At 37.1% G+C, this 14,680-nt stretch overlaps 1 protein-coding gene across 2 annotated transcripts in view; it reads right to left on the bottom strand.

Moving 5' to 3' along the window:
* Positions 1-14,680, bottom strand: part of RSF1 (remodeling and spacing factor 1) — a 161,460-nt gene that overhangs the window by 65,872 nt on the left and 80,908 nt on the right. For both annotated transcript variants that reach the window (XM_047879204.1, XM_047879203.1), the window contains exons 3-4: positions 5,399-5,491; positions 4,754-4,959 (exon numbers count right to left, since the gene is read on the bottom strand). In XM_047879204.1, coding sequence (XP_047735160.1) covers positions 4,754-4,959; positions 5,399-5,491 — 299 coding nt within the window. The remainder of the gene's footprint in view (positions 1-4,753; positions 4,960-5,398; positions 5,492-14,680) is intronic.

Below are 14,680 nucleotides of genomic sequence, written 5' to 3'. Positions count from 1 at the left end.
TATCCACAAATATGGAATATCTATTTATTTAGTTCTTTTTTGGTTCTTTCATTAGAGTTTTATAGTTTTCCTCAGATAGATTTGTTTATATTTTGTTGTATTATACCAAAGTATTTCAATTTGGGGGGAGATAATATAAATGGTATTGTGTTTTTAAATTCAGATTTCACATATTCACTGATGGTATGGTATATAGGAAAGCAACTGACATTTTGTTTATTAATCTTGTATCTTGCTACCCTGCTATAATCACTTATAAGTTCCAGGAGAGTTTGTTGTTAACTCTTTCAGATTTCCTACATAGATGATCATGTCATTTGCACATAAAGATGGTTTTCTTTTTTGCTTCCCAATCTATCTCTTACTTCCTTTTCTTACTGCATTAGCTAGGACTTTGAATACGATGTTGAAAAGGAATTTTTAAGGATTTTTACATCTAAGTTCATGAGAGATACTGGTCTACACTTTCCCTTTCCTGTAATGTCTTTGTCTGGTTTTGTTATTAGGGTAATGCTGGCCTTATAAAATGAATTAGGCATTATTCCCTCTCCTATCTTCTGAAAGAGACTGAAGGGAATTTAATTCCTTCCTTAAATGTTTGGTGGAATTCGCTAGTGAACCCATCTGGGCTTGTTGCTTTCTGTTTTAGAAGGTTATTAATCATTGATCCAATTTATTTAATAGATAGAGGCCTGTTCATATTGTCTACTTCTTCTTGTGAGAATTTTGGCAGATGTCTTTTAAGGAATTGGTCCATTTCATCTAAGTTATCAATTTGTGTGTACAGTTGTTCACGGTATTTCTTTATTATCCTTTTAATGTCCCTGGGATTTGTAGTAATGCCCCTTCTTTAATTTCTGATATCACTAATTTGTGTCCACTCTTTTTTTCTTAGTTAGCCTGGCTAGTGGATTATCAATCTTGTTGATCTTAAAAAAAAAAAAAAACCAGCCTGTTTTATATGCAAAGTTTTTCCAAATATTGCTTTCACTGCAAATTTTCAACCACAAATTTTGACAAGTTGTACCTGCATTTTCATTTAACTCAAAATATTTAAAAATTTGTCTTAAGATTTCTTCTTTGGGGCGCCTGGGTGGCGCAGTTGGTTAAGCATCCGACTTCAGCCAGGTCACGATCTCGCGGTCCGTGAGTTTGAGCCCCATGTCAGGCTCTGGGCTGATGGCTCGGAGCCTGGAGCCTGTTTCCAATTCTGTGTCTCCCTCTCTCTCTGCCCCTCCCCCGTTCATGCTCTGTCTCTCTCTGTCCCAAAAATAAATAAACGTTGAAAAAAAAAAATTAAAAAAAAAAAAAGATTTCTTCTTTGACCCACATGTTATGTAAAAGTGTATTATTTAACATCTAAGTATGTGGAGATTTTAAAGCTCTCTTTCTATTACTGATTTCTAGCTCAATTCCATTTTGTGGTCTGAAAGCAGACACTGTATATTGCCTAGGTATTAAATTTTAAGAAGATCAAATATAGAAAATTCTTTTTTTATGGATCACTATTTTTACAAAAAAATATTCCATTTGATTTTTAAATTGCAAAGTTCAGTTTAAAAATTTATCAGGGGCTGACTTACAGGGATGCTTAGATGGCTCAGTCAGTTAAGCATCCAACTCTTGTTTTCAGGTCAGGTCGTGATCTCACAGTTCATAAAACTGAGCCCTGTGTCAGGCTCCGCGCTGATAGCGTGCTTGGGATTCTCTCTCCCCCTCTGTCTCTACCCCTCCCTGGCCTGTGTGTGCACTCATTCTCTCTCTCTCTCTCAAAATAAAAATACACTTAAAAAAAAAAAAAGGCTGACTTACAGCTTGAAAAAACTCAGAATTCTAGGGGCACCTGGGTGGCTCAGTCAGTTAAGCGACCGACTTCGGCTCAGGTCATGATCTTGCGGTCTGTGAGTTCGAGCCCCGCGTCGGGCTCTGTGCTGACAGCTCAGAGCCTGGAGCCTGTTTCAGATTCTGTGTCTCCCTCTCTCTCTGACCCTCCCCCGTTCATGCTCTGTCTCTCTCTCTCTCAAAAATAAATAAATGTTAAAAAAAAAAAAAGAAAGTCTGATTTAAAAAAAAAAAGAAAAAACTCAGAATTCTAAAGACAAGTTAACTTTTGTCACATAACCTTGTTTTAAGACTGAGACAGAAACATATTTCCAACACCAGAAATCTCCATGAAAATTAGCAATACTTTGAAGAAATAGTTTTAAACAAAAGAAGCAGACTTTTCATTTCACTAGTAAAAATTATATTCACCAATGAAGAAAAATATCCAAGAGCGATCTATTAAATAAAAAAGTCAAAATTCTATTTGCTTTACTTGCTCTTCATTTATTATCTCAGTTTCTAAGTGAATTTCTTGCCGAAAAGATTACTGCCTCCTTAAAAACTCCACTCATACAAGTTTAGAAAATGCTTCTGACAGCATCGATCAGTCTTCAGACAACAATTTCTCTGCAATATAAAAAAAGCAAATGTTCTCACTTCTGTAAGCACAGTTCTACTTCCCCATAATTTGTATCCACGGATCCTGGCTCAGTGCTTGAGAGAAATACTCTTACACAAATCAATCCTTTAAATGTTTAAAGATAATTATATCTCCCTAAATTTCTACTAAATCAAGTATTTTTAGTTCATTCAACCATCTTCTTTGTGGTCCTTCCCATAAAGCATTTATTCTACCATATTAATATTCTTCTTAGAGTTAGGCATCCACATCTAAATACTAGACTCCAGGAAGGATGTCATTACAGCCAAGTGGGATAATGTCCTACACATTATTTCGGGTACATAATGTATTTTAATGACAATGAAGATCATAATTTTGGTGACAGTCAAGAATAACACAATGCTTTTCACATTCAACATTCACAAAAATAAGAGACCTATATGGACAAGGCGGTTCACTACATGTGTCAAAATTAGTACTACTGCATCAAGTTAAAGGTAACTAAAATGCCTTGTGACAGAACATGTCAAGTATATGAAGTATAAACAGACCAAACTGAGGATTTACGGAAAACCATGGTACTTGCCCAGAAAATACATATATTATATACAACTAAGAGCTATTATTTATAATATAAGGGATTTCACAGGTGCCTGAAGCCCATCTATAGATCCCAAAGCTACATTATTCACCAGTATAACCATAATTGCTCAGCATAGTACCTAATTACACAAGTAGATATACAATATAAATTTATATATTCCTCACAATAACTTTATTATCATCCTCATTCTAAAGTGCAGAAAAGTGAATATCAAAGAAATTAAGTAATCTGCCTTCAGATGGTAAGTAGAGGAACCCAGATTCAAGCACAGTTAGCTCTAACCACATCATCTAAACACTTCTCTCACATCATCCATCAGGGTATAATCTACGCTATACATTAGAAATTGCTTTAAGCATTATGACTGATCAGAAATAATAATAATGATTTTTCTCTGTCAGATTTTCTTCATCTACAAAGTAGAGAATATTTCTTAAATAACTATGCAAGGTGGATACAAGAAATAGTATAAGTGGTAGAACATCACGAACAGAACCTCATTCAATGTATCACAGGGAGAGATGGTAAGTGACTTTCATTTCAGGATTATTTGTTTAGTAAATTAACTATATGGAGAACCAGACTATATTATAGTATGATTGAAGGGAGCTTATAAAACAAGCCCCTACAAAGTCATTCAATTCACATTAATTCTTAAGGAATTGAAGTTGAGCTTCTCTGACGCAAACAAATATTCTAAGTTCCCACAGATTCCCTCTTCAAAACACTAATAAATAACCACTAAACAAAAATCTGCTAAAACTCAAATGAGCAAAAACAGAGAGGAATAAAAGTCAAAGGAGTTTTTCATAAGTCAGGTTATATATCCACTAGTTCTCCCTACTTTAGTTATACATTTAGTTATAGATCCTGATAACTTTGAAATGAATATAAAATGTGGGTACTAGTGAAATAAATTCTAAATAATTAAGTTGCAAAAACAGAAAGTTAGAGACACAAGATTCTGAATAATGATCCCGGAGTCACTTATTAATCAAAAAATAAAGTTTTATTTTAAGGTTTTACATGAAATGTTTCCAAATATATCAATCAATACAAATAAGAGGGTACCTGGCTAGCTCAGCTGGTAAAGCATGTGACTCTTGATCTCAGGGTTGTGGGTTCTAGCCCCACATTGGGTGTGGAGATTACTTACAAATAAAAGCTTTAAAAAATAAACACAAATAAGGAACAAAGATTTTTTTTTCAAAGGACTACCAAAAAACCCCCCAAACCCCCCAAAACACCCAAAATATTTGTCAGATTTCTTCAGAACCCTAATGAAGAAATGTATACATAGCAAAAATTAAAAATATACTAAAGTGCAAGATGAATTGGCCAAATGAAATTATGCCTAATAGAAAACTATAGCTAGGTAAGAACCAAGTAATACTTTGCTTGTATTGTTGCCTAATGATGGGTTTTTCTGTGCATATTATTGCTACATTATTATTTGTCAGATTCCACCTTCCTGAAGCATAACGTACATGTGCTAATATGGACCACCATGCTAAATGTAGTTATTTATTTGACAAATAATTAAGTGCCTACTATGGGTATTGTGCTGGTCACTAGGCTAGGTCCCAACAACTCTCCAAACCCACAAAAAAAAAGGACCACCCCAGCCTCAGAGATAATAATCTTATAGAGAAGAGATTAAAGAAACACACAAGTAAACATGAAAAGACTTCAATAAAAGGTACCTGACAATGCATTTCCATGAAGAGCCATCTTGATCGTCTTGTTCTTCTATGTACATTCTGACATTGTGATCTTGATCCAACTGGTACCAGTACATAAGGCCATCTTTGTCTCGGCCAATTGGCTGGAGACGCATGGTATCAGCATCTTCCTCATTGATAATGTTTTTGAATTTGAGATTGTCATCAAATTGACACTCGCAGAGGTACTGGAAAATAGTCATAACATGGCTTAAAATACTCTATAAATGTTTTTCCATCACAGTAAATGTGATATGTTTAACCACAGAACTGATTCAGGAACAAGAGCAGAAAAAATACATGTAGTTTATCCATCTTTCCCTATCCTCTCCCCACTTTTGTACAACCTGTTTGGAATAACCAATTTAAAAAGATATATTTCAAGTTAACATTTTATTTTAGTATTTTATAAGTTTATAGGCTTATTGTAATCAATGACACAAAAATCATGTTATATTTCAAAAGCACTATGTTTGTATTAGTCTCCCAAATTTTTCTTATGTATAAAATTTCCTTATGTATAAAATTTTCAATGATTCTTTCTGTTAAAGCTTTTATGCACATTTTTCTTGAAATGGCTATCAGTGAATTAATTAAAATAATTGTAACAGATAATAAATTCATTACCTTTAAGAGCGCTAGTTTGCATTCAACACTCATTTCAAGATAGCCCTTCTTCTCCATCTCCCATGCCCAGGTGCTATTAAACTCTTGACATATCTGTAAGAGAAAATTAATATCTTAATACATAAAATTTCTATTAACATTGGTATTTTGTTGTACAATTATGTTAACTGTTTTGTTTATATGTATTTATAATGGAACAAGTTTGTAACAAATACAATCCAAGCCAAATCAACCAGAAATGTTAACTACTGACTGACTGAATTAAAAAAAATTTAATGTTTATTTATTTTTGAGAGAGAGAGAGAGAGAGAGAGAGAGACAGAGTGCAAGTGGGGGAGAGGCAGAGAGAGCTGGAGACACAGAATCTGAAGCAGGCTCCAGGCTCTGAGCTGTCAGCACAGAGCCCAACATGGGGCTCTAACCACGAGCTGCGAGATCATGACCTGAGCTGAAGTTGGATGCTTAAATGACTGAGCCACCCAGGCGCCCAGATTAATGACTGAATTTAAGGTAAGCAGTGATCTCTGTAGCTCTCTCCTCTGCTCTCAAGAATATTATACACATTTTATGGCACATTTTCCCAAATGCAAATAATTATCTGATTCCCCTTCCAAACAACCTAGAAATTCCTTGAGGGTAAGGACAATAGTTTATCACTATGCCTAGAATAGAAGTAGGTTCAAAAAGCATGCCAAATTGCAGGCTATTTTTTAAAGTTTATTTATTTATTTTGAGACAGAGAGAGCGAGAGCGTACGCAAGCGGGGAAGGGGCAGAGAGAGAGGGAGGGAGAGAATCCCATGCAGGCCGATGCAGGGCTCGATCCCACAAACTGTGAGATCATGACCTGAGCCAAAATCAAGAATCGGACGCTTACCTGACTGAGCCACCCAGGTGCCCCTGTATGCCTATTTTTTAACAGAGCCACTCTCCAACTAAATGTCCTTTATGGGTAAAGATTCTATTGCTTGGCATTTGAGACCTTCTATAATGTGGCATTAACTTAAATTTCTAGGCTTCACTCCCTATACAAGCATATCAGGCAAACCAGAGTCACTGTAACAGTCTGAGGAAAGACATGGATAACCATACTACTCAATAATAAGGACTAATCGGGAGAAATGCCATGGAGTGTACGACCTCTGTGAGCCAGTTTCCTCAGAAATAAAAGGGGAGCAGTAATAATATTGATCTTAAAGGTTATAAAATAGGCATGAAAATGATATAAAGTGTCTAGCAACTTCATGCTCTTTGGTCTAATCCAAGGAGTGAAGAATATAATGAAGGCCAAAGGAAAAGAACCAACCAAGGGACAAGATTATTTGGGAGCTTATGCAATTGGCTAGATAGGCAGGCAGGAGAAAAATAAACAGGCAAATGGGATTGCTTATATAACCACATCAACCTAGAAAGAAGACCGGGCTGGCCCTCCTAGGAGTTTTACCCTTTTCCTATCCAGCACCAGTGTCATCTTTTTTTACCGATTGTATAATAAAATTATAGGAGATCGTTGTTAGGATAGAAAAAAAAAATAAGGGAAGCAGTATGGCCAGGAACAACATAATGGGAGATCTTCGAAGGCACAAAGGAAGAATAAGGTTGCCATTCTCTGGAATACTGTAAGTCTCTGACTGACAATACTATCTTTTGTAGAGAGAGAGAGAAAAAAAATTGAGATATACAAAGTAAAAGGAAACTTTTGGAATATTACATAGGGAGGACCCTAATGTAATAGCTAAAAAGTCAGAATTTCAATGGACATTTTGCTGAAGAATATATACAAATGGCCAATAAGCACAGGAAAGTATGATCATCATAAGTCATTAGGGAAATGCAAATCAAAACCATGATGGAATACTACTTCATATCCATAAGGACAGCTGTAATCAAAAAAGAAAAATAATAGTAATGTTGGTGAGGATGAGGAGAGACTGAAACGCACAGGTTGTTGACAGGAATGTAAAACGGTAGAGCTGCTTTGTGAAAAAGCCAATCAGTTCCTCAAAATGTTAACACTGAGTTACTATGTGACTTAGCAATTCCATTTTTAGGTATTTATACAGGAAGAGAGAAAACACATGCCCATGCAAAAACCTGTACAAATGTTCATAGTGGCATTTTTTTATAAAAGCAAAACGGTGGAAATGATCCAAATATCAACTGATAAACATACAATGGAATAAACATACGAATGAATAAACATATGAATAAACATACAATGGAATTTTATACAGCTATTAAATGGAATGAAGTAGTGACACCTTCTACAGCAGGGACAAATTTTAAAAAAATTAAGCTTGGTAATAGAAACCAGATACGAAAGGTTACATACTGTATGGTTCTATGTATATGAAATGTACACAATAGGGGCGCCTGGGTGGCGCAGTCGGTTGGGCGTCCGACTTCAGCCAGGTCACGATCTCGCGGTCCGTGAGTTCCAGCCCCGCGTCGGGCTCTGGGCTGATGGCTCAGAGCCTGGAGCCTGTTTCCGATTCTGTGTCTCCCTCTCTCTCTGCCCCTCCCCTGTTCATGCTCTGTCTCTCTCTGTCCCAAAAATAAATAAACGTTGAAAAAAATTAAAAAAAAAAAAAAAGAAATGTACACAATAGTCAAATACACACAGACAAAAAGTTTATTAGTAGTTAGTTGCCAGGGACTAGGTAGAGGGAGGAACAGAGTGATTGCTAATAAGTAGATTTCTTTTCCAAGTGATAAAAATGTCCTAGAATTAACGATAGTGGTGATGATTGTACATCCTTGTGAATATACTAAAAAATACTGAATTGTGTATTTTAAAAGGGTACGTTTCATGATATGTGAGTAATATCTCAATTTAAAAAAACAGAGGGACAGTCAAGAATGTAGAACCCAGCTTATGACTTGTGAGTGCTCTGCTGTATACCATGCCCCTAAAAGAAGAGGATGTTTGTTGACCATCTTTAATGGGTAAGGCTGGGGAAGCACACCTCCGGTATCTGAGAGGGGCTGGGAATGACACAGCTCCAATGCCTGCTCAACAACCCAAGCACGAAGGCTCACGCAGTCACAGATACCAAATACAAATGAACAACTTTTAATTATCTTTTACCGTGTGAAAGGGGAGAAAAGTGAAAGAGGAGTAGATAAATAGATAATTAAGATACAGGCCTCTCTGCCTTATACTACTTACCTTTCATTTACATACCTTATTTATATAGTTTAGGGTACAAAACTTTTGTGCTGATATTCAGATATGAATATGCTACTCATTTTGCTTCTTTAAGGGCAATGTAGACATATTATTATGCCATTTGAGGAAAAACAAAACACCTGAAACTTAATATTAGATATACCCAAATAGCCATTACCTATTGTTATCACAAAGTAAAGACTGTTAAAAATGAGTACTCTAAATGACACTTAAACAGTTCTGCAGGACCATATAAATTTGTACCAGAGGTCAGCAAACTTCTTCTGTTAAGGGCCAAACAGGAAATAATTTAAGCTCTGTAGACCATACAGTCTCTTTTCAACTATTCAACTCTGCTGTTCTAATGCAAAAGCAACCATAGAAAATACATAAATGAGTAAACTTGGCTATGTTCCAATACCACTTTATTTATGGATAAGGAAATTTGAAATTCATAAAATTTTCATATGTGTCAACCATTCTCCCAACCATTTAAATATGTAAAAACCACTCTTAGTTTTCAAGCTATACATAAGTAGACAGCAGGACAGATTTGGCCTATGGGCCAACATTTGCTAGAGCACCAGAAACTAGCTGTGTCTATCAGAGACTGTCTATGACAGCTATTCTTGGATCCTTGTGAGACAGGAAAACTAAAGGGACTCCATGAAAAAGTCCCTTTTTCCCTGCTTCTATTCCTGTTAGGACCAACACTCCCGCCTTTTACATGCCTTATAAAACAGATAACGTATGTCCTCCTTGTAAAGGTCAAGGAATTAATGATTTCTTTGGAAACTTTCCAGTAAAATAGATAACATCTAAGGAGTGACCAGGCAAGGTCATCATGAATGTTTTCCAAGACCACTGACTCATTAAGACCCCCGGCTCCAGTGCACAAGTGACTTGTGGAGAACACCCGTTCCCAGATGCCAGAGAAGACTTGTGCACCAGAGCACAATCCTCAATAAAAACCCAGACCCCAAGCAAAGACAAGGCTCACTCTCCTTTCCTTTCTGAGTCTCCCAGATGCTCTGTCTGTATCTGCACTCTATGTCTTCAATACACTCTGCTCTCACTTCCTCTTGGTTTACATTTGATTTCTACACCATGCAAAGCCAAGGACCCTCTTGGCTGTCCTGGAAGACCCTCTGGGTCTGAGGACCCAGCCAGCCTGCATTGCTTGGAAGCAAGGGGATCCTCACTAGGTTGGTAATTCATATTAACTCCCTAGGATCCAACTTGATTCTGACCAAATAGCCTTGTAAATGTAATTTGGTTTTGCATGCAATTTCTCTTTAGAGAATGTTCCAGCATCCAAAACATGAACATTTCTATACAATGTTCATATTTATCACTCTTTAAGTTATTATTCTATCATACTGATTTTATGTTTGATTCTCTAATCTGGTTAATGAGAGGTCATATCCAGTTGTATCCCCTGTATGGTGCCTAAAGACGGCCTTTCTGATATACACATGAAATCAATGCCATTCAGCCTGGGAGGACACTTGGCCACCAGCCTGCTGACACTCCAATACCCCAAGCCTGTCTTTTCCTCCTAACTTACAGAAAAACAAGGTTGAGGTTGGCAAAAGGCGGGAGCGGGGAGGGGGTGGATTTAAAGGCCACAACATCTCAATATTTACAGAAGAGGTGGTTTCACATGCCTACACAGCAAATACATGGAATTTATCTCAGTGAGATCATGAACAAACTAATCTTAAGAGTCATTTTCGAAAAATACTGCTTTTTTTGACAACTTAGAACATAAGGAATTAAAAGGGGGAGCTATGCAGCAGGGGGAGAGAACTGCAAAAACCCTCAGCATGAACATCCAGTACATTAAGAGACTAAATCAAATTCTAACGTGGCTTCTAGCAGTCTCAGGACATCTCTCTGGGATCACCCTGCTCCCATTGAGCTCCTGTCTTGAAAACTCAGGGTTTCCAAAAGAATTTAGTATGTGTTCCAGCCAACCCTATTCTTTGACCCTGAATTCCCTTTTCCATTTATTCAAAAAATAAACACCTTACAACTATAAATCTTTCCTCTGTCCCTTTGAGATGTATATGTATCTCCTATAACAGTGTCTTTCTCAAGGACCTGAAAGCCATTCCTTTGATTTGTAGTCATCAGGAAGGATATAGGACCTCCCAGAAACTGTGGGAGGGTAGAAAAGTTTATCTTTCATAGTTAGCAGGCACAGAAGGCCTAATCAGGTTGCCTGACTGACCCTCACACCTACTTTTCATAACTGTTCATTTCCCTAACCCCTTTTTCATCTCTCATTTCTACCTCCCAAAACCCTTAGTCTCCCTTTAAAAGGCCAGTCACCTCTGGGCAAAATGGAATTGAGCTCAGCTCCTTCTTCTACCACAACAGTTAGTGAATAAAGTCTGTCTTTACTGCCTTTTTTTTTTCTTAATGTTTTTATTTATTTTTGAGACAGAGAGAGACAGAACTTGAGCAGAGGAGGGGCAGAGAAACACACAGAATCTGAAGCAGGCTCCAGGCTCTGAGCTGTCAGCACAGACCCCAACGTGGGGCTCAAACTCACGGAGTGGGAGATCATGACCTGAGCTGAAGTCAGACGCTTAACTGACTGAGCCATCCAGGCACCCCATGTCTTTACTGCCTTTTAACTAGTGTCTGGCTTTGGGGGGAAGGATCATCAGATACCATTCAGATGGAAATCTTTATTTTATAATTAAGAAACATGAAGTTTAAAGAGATTCATTTATCTGGTGATTCCACCAATATTCACTGAGTGAATATTCTATGGCAAGAACTAGTCAAGGGGCTGGGATACCATGAAGACAGACAACCTGCTACCATGAAGCTTATATTCTAAGAGGTAGTCAAACAGGTAAAAATAAGAAAACATTAAGTAGACACAAATCCTACATTGAAAATAAAATAGAGTAATGTCCTAGAGAAGTTTGATTATTACTCTGATTAGGTGCTCAGAAAAGGCCTCACATTTAAAAAGTTGACACTTGGGGCACGTGGGTGATTCAGTAAGTTGAGCATCTAACTCTTGATTTCAGCTCAGGTCATGATCCCACGGTTGGGGGATTGAGCCGTTGTCAGGCTCTGCACTGAGTGTGGAGCCTGCTTGAGATTCTCTCTCTCCCTCTCCACCACTCCCCACCCATGCTCTAACTTAAAAAAAAAAAAAAATTGACATTTGACACAAGAAGCTGAGACATGACTGAGAAAACAGAAATCAGCCACAAGAAGATCTGGAGTAGAAATGCAGATCCTGGCAGAAGAAACAAGCTAGCACAAAGGTCTTAAAGTTTGATATATTAAAAAAACAGAAAATAAAGTGTAAATGAAGCAGAATAAAGGGTAAAGTAGCAGAAGATAAGGTTAAAAAGGTAAGCAAGGGCAAAATTATGGTGGCCAGGGTAAGGAATTAAGATTTTATTTCAAATACAATGGGAGGCCACTGGTAGATTTTAAATGGAGGAATAACAAAATCTGATATATGTTTCAAAATTAGCTGCTGGAAAAAAATGGACAAAATGGAAACTGAGAAACCAATTTTAAGGCAAGAGATAATAATGTCATGGACTGTGGTGGCAGTAGTGGGAACAGAAAGAAGAAGCTGTATTTTAGAGATAGAATCATCAGGACTTTTAATGGAACAGATATGTAGAGTGACTGGAAAGGAAAAACAAAGGTGACATCTACAATCCTTGGCTTGAACAAACGGAAGGATAAAAGTGCTTTTAATGAAAGTATTAAGACAATACCCAAGAGAAGGGAGTTAACAAGAGATGTTTTGTACCTAATGAGTTTGAGGTCATATATACATCATCTAAGAAGTATCTCACTTAAAGTTAGTGACAGAGCCAAGACTTGAAGCTTTTGACTCCTGGTTCAGAGTTCTTTCCAGTGGATCATACGATCTTTACTCAAACCTTTTCAAATCTGAGTTAAAAAGAATTTTACAGCTAAGCTGAGAAGTCAACTCATCTTCATACCCCAAGTTTGTGACTAAGTATGAGACACACAGCAGATACAAAACAAACATCTGATAAATAAATGAAAGACACAACAAATAATGCTTTTACTTTAATTTAAACATTCTTTTAGACTAACCAACATTAACTACCAGCTAACATTATACATCTTTAAGAACATTAAAAATTCTTACTAGAATAACAGTAACAAATTTTTATTTTACTTTATTTTAGAGAGAGAGCACGAGTGGGGCAGAGGGCCACAGGGAGAGAATCTTAAGCAGGCTCCATGCTCAGCACGGAGCCCAATATGGCTCAATCGCACAACCCTGGGATCATGACCTGAGCCGAATCAAAAGTCAGACACTCAACTGACTGAGCCACCCAGGTGCCCCATAACAGCTAACATTTATTGCATGTTTACTATGTACCAAGTACTGTTGTTATTGCTAAAAATATTAATGCAGTCAATTCTCACAAGCCTTAGATGTGTGTACTCCTATCCTTGGGAAGTTACGTGCTTTTCCCAAGGAAGGAAAGAAATAGTAATTACTATCTATAATCATTTATGGTGAAATCAGTATATATTTAGGATACCAATTAGGTCAGTTGTCACCAACAGAGCTGTGACCAAAGGCTAGACTGAGAATTATAAACTTTCTAGGTCTTTTATTTTTTTTAGAGAGAGGGAGAGAGAGGGGGGAGAGAGGAAGAGAGAGGGAAGGAAGAGAGAGAAAATCAGGTTCTACACTGAGTGCGGAGCCCAATGTGGGACTCAATCCCATGACCCTGGGATCATGACCTGAGACAAAACCAAGAGTCAGAAGCTCAACCGACTGAGCCTCCAGGCATCCACAGTTCCATTCTTTACACTCAAATTACCTCTCACCAAGTATCCCCGACCTAATACTTAAATGTGTCCAATGGTTTTAAGTATTATTTTTAGAGGGCTAAACCAAACATTTACTGAACATAGTAAGCACTGAGAGGGCAAATTTCTGCTTTAAGAAGTGCAGAATTGAGAGAGAGAGAGAGAGAGAGAGAGAGAGAGATGTAAACAAATAATTACAGGAGGAAAAGTAGTCAGTGAGCTATCTACAAACAGTAACTAATATATCTATCAACTACTACAAAAATATAGAGGCAAAAAACGCTAATTCAGCTGATGGATAAAAGGAGATCAACTGCAACAACTCAAGGGTAAGGTTCTATTTAAGTGGTGACTTTTACGCTAGGACCTGAAGGATGAATAGGTTTTACAAGACAAGGAGGTAAAAAGAGAATTTCAAGAAGAAAAAAAAAAAAACAATATGCAAAGCCAAGGGGATGTGAGTGATGCTGGTATGTCCTGTCAATGTGAAGGTGAAGACAGGAGTTCTTTCTGCTGAGCCCTAAAGCCCTAGATCATGAGTGCTTAGGGATAGGAGTGGGCACAGACAAGGCTGTAAGCAAAGGGAGCGAGTAAAGCCGTGAAAGTAGGTCATGGCTCATAAATATGGGGGTTCAAAACAAGCGTTTGGAAGCACCATTTAAAAAATAGTTCTGTTGTGCTGTGCAAAAGACAGGATGATAGAGTCTGAGGTCAAGGAGACCCACTAAAGCCTGTTTTGTAACAGTTCACACAAAAGGAGATGAAGCTTGAGCTAAGCTACTAAAGAGAGGTAGATTCGGGTTGTTAGTGCATGTATCTTAGAAAAGCAGTAAATTTCATGTTTAATATGTGTTTTTACTATTTACAATATAACTCACATAATTTCATTTGAGGTGGGTATCCTGTAAAACTACAAGATTTTTGAAAGCAAATACAGGTCTGATTCTTCTATTTTCTATAGTACCTATTAGGTAGAGGAGCTTGTGATAGTGGACACTCAATAAGTATTTACTGTCAATGTTCTTTGCTATAACTATTGAGAATTAGCTGTTATTATGGGATATTTGGGAATACTGCCTACAAGAATGTATTAAAAGTTGTATAGGATGGATGTTTAATTCCTTAAAATATATAAGAAATATTTCGATGGCAAGATTTCTCAAGCAACCTGGTTTCAAAAATCAAAAGAAAACCAAAACCCCAACTGAAAAAGCACAGGCATATAGTAATTATTTAGTTCATTTCACATTTTATCAGCAATGTACTCTGTCCCAG

This window comes from Prionailurus viverrinus, chromosome D1 (genome assembly GCF_022837055.1).
Source record: "Prionailurus viverrinus isolate Anna chromosome D1, UM_Priviv_1.0, whole genome shotgun sequence".
Classification (NCBI taxonomy): domain Eukaryota; kingdom Metazoa; phylum Chordata; class Mammalia; order Carnivora; family Felidae; genus Prionailurus; species Prionailurus viverrinus.
The sequence above is the reverse complement of the archived record's forward strand: the minus strand, read 5'-3'. Positions and strand labels throughout refer to the sequence as shown.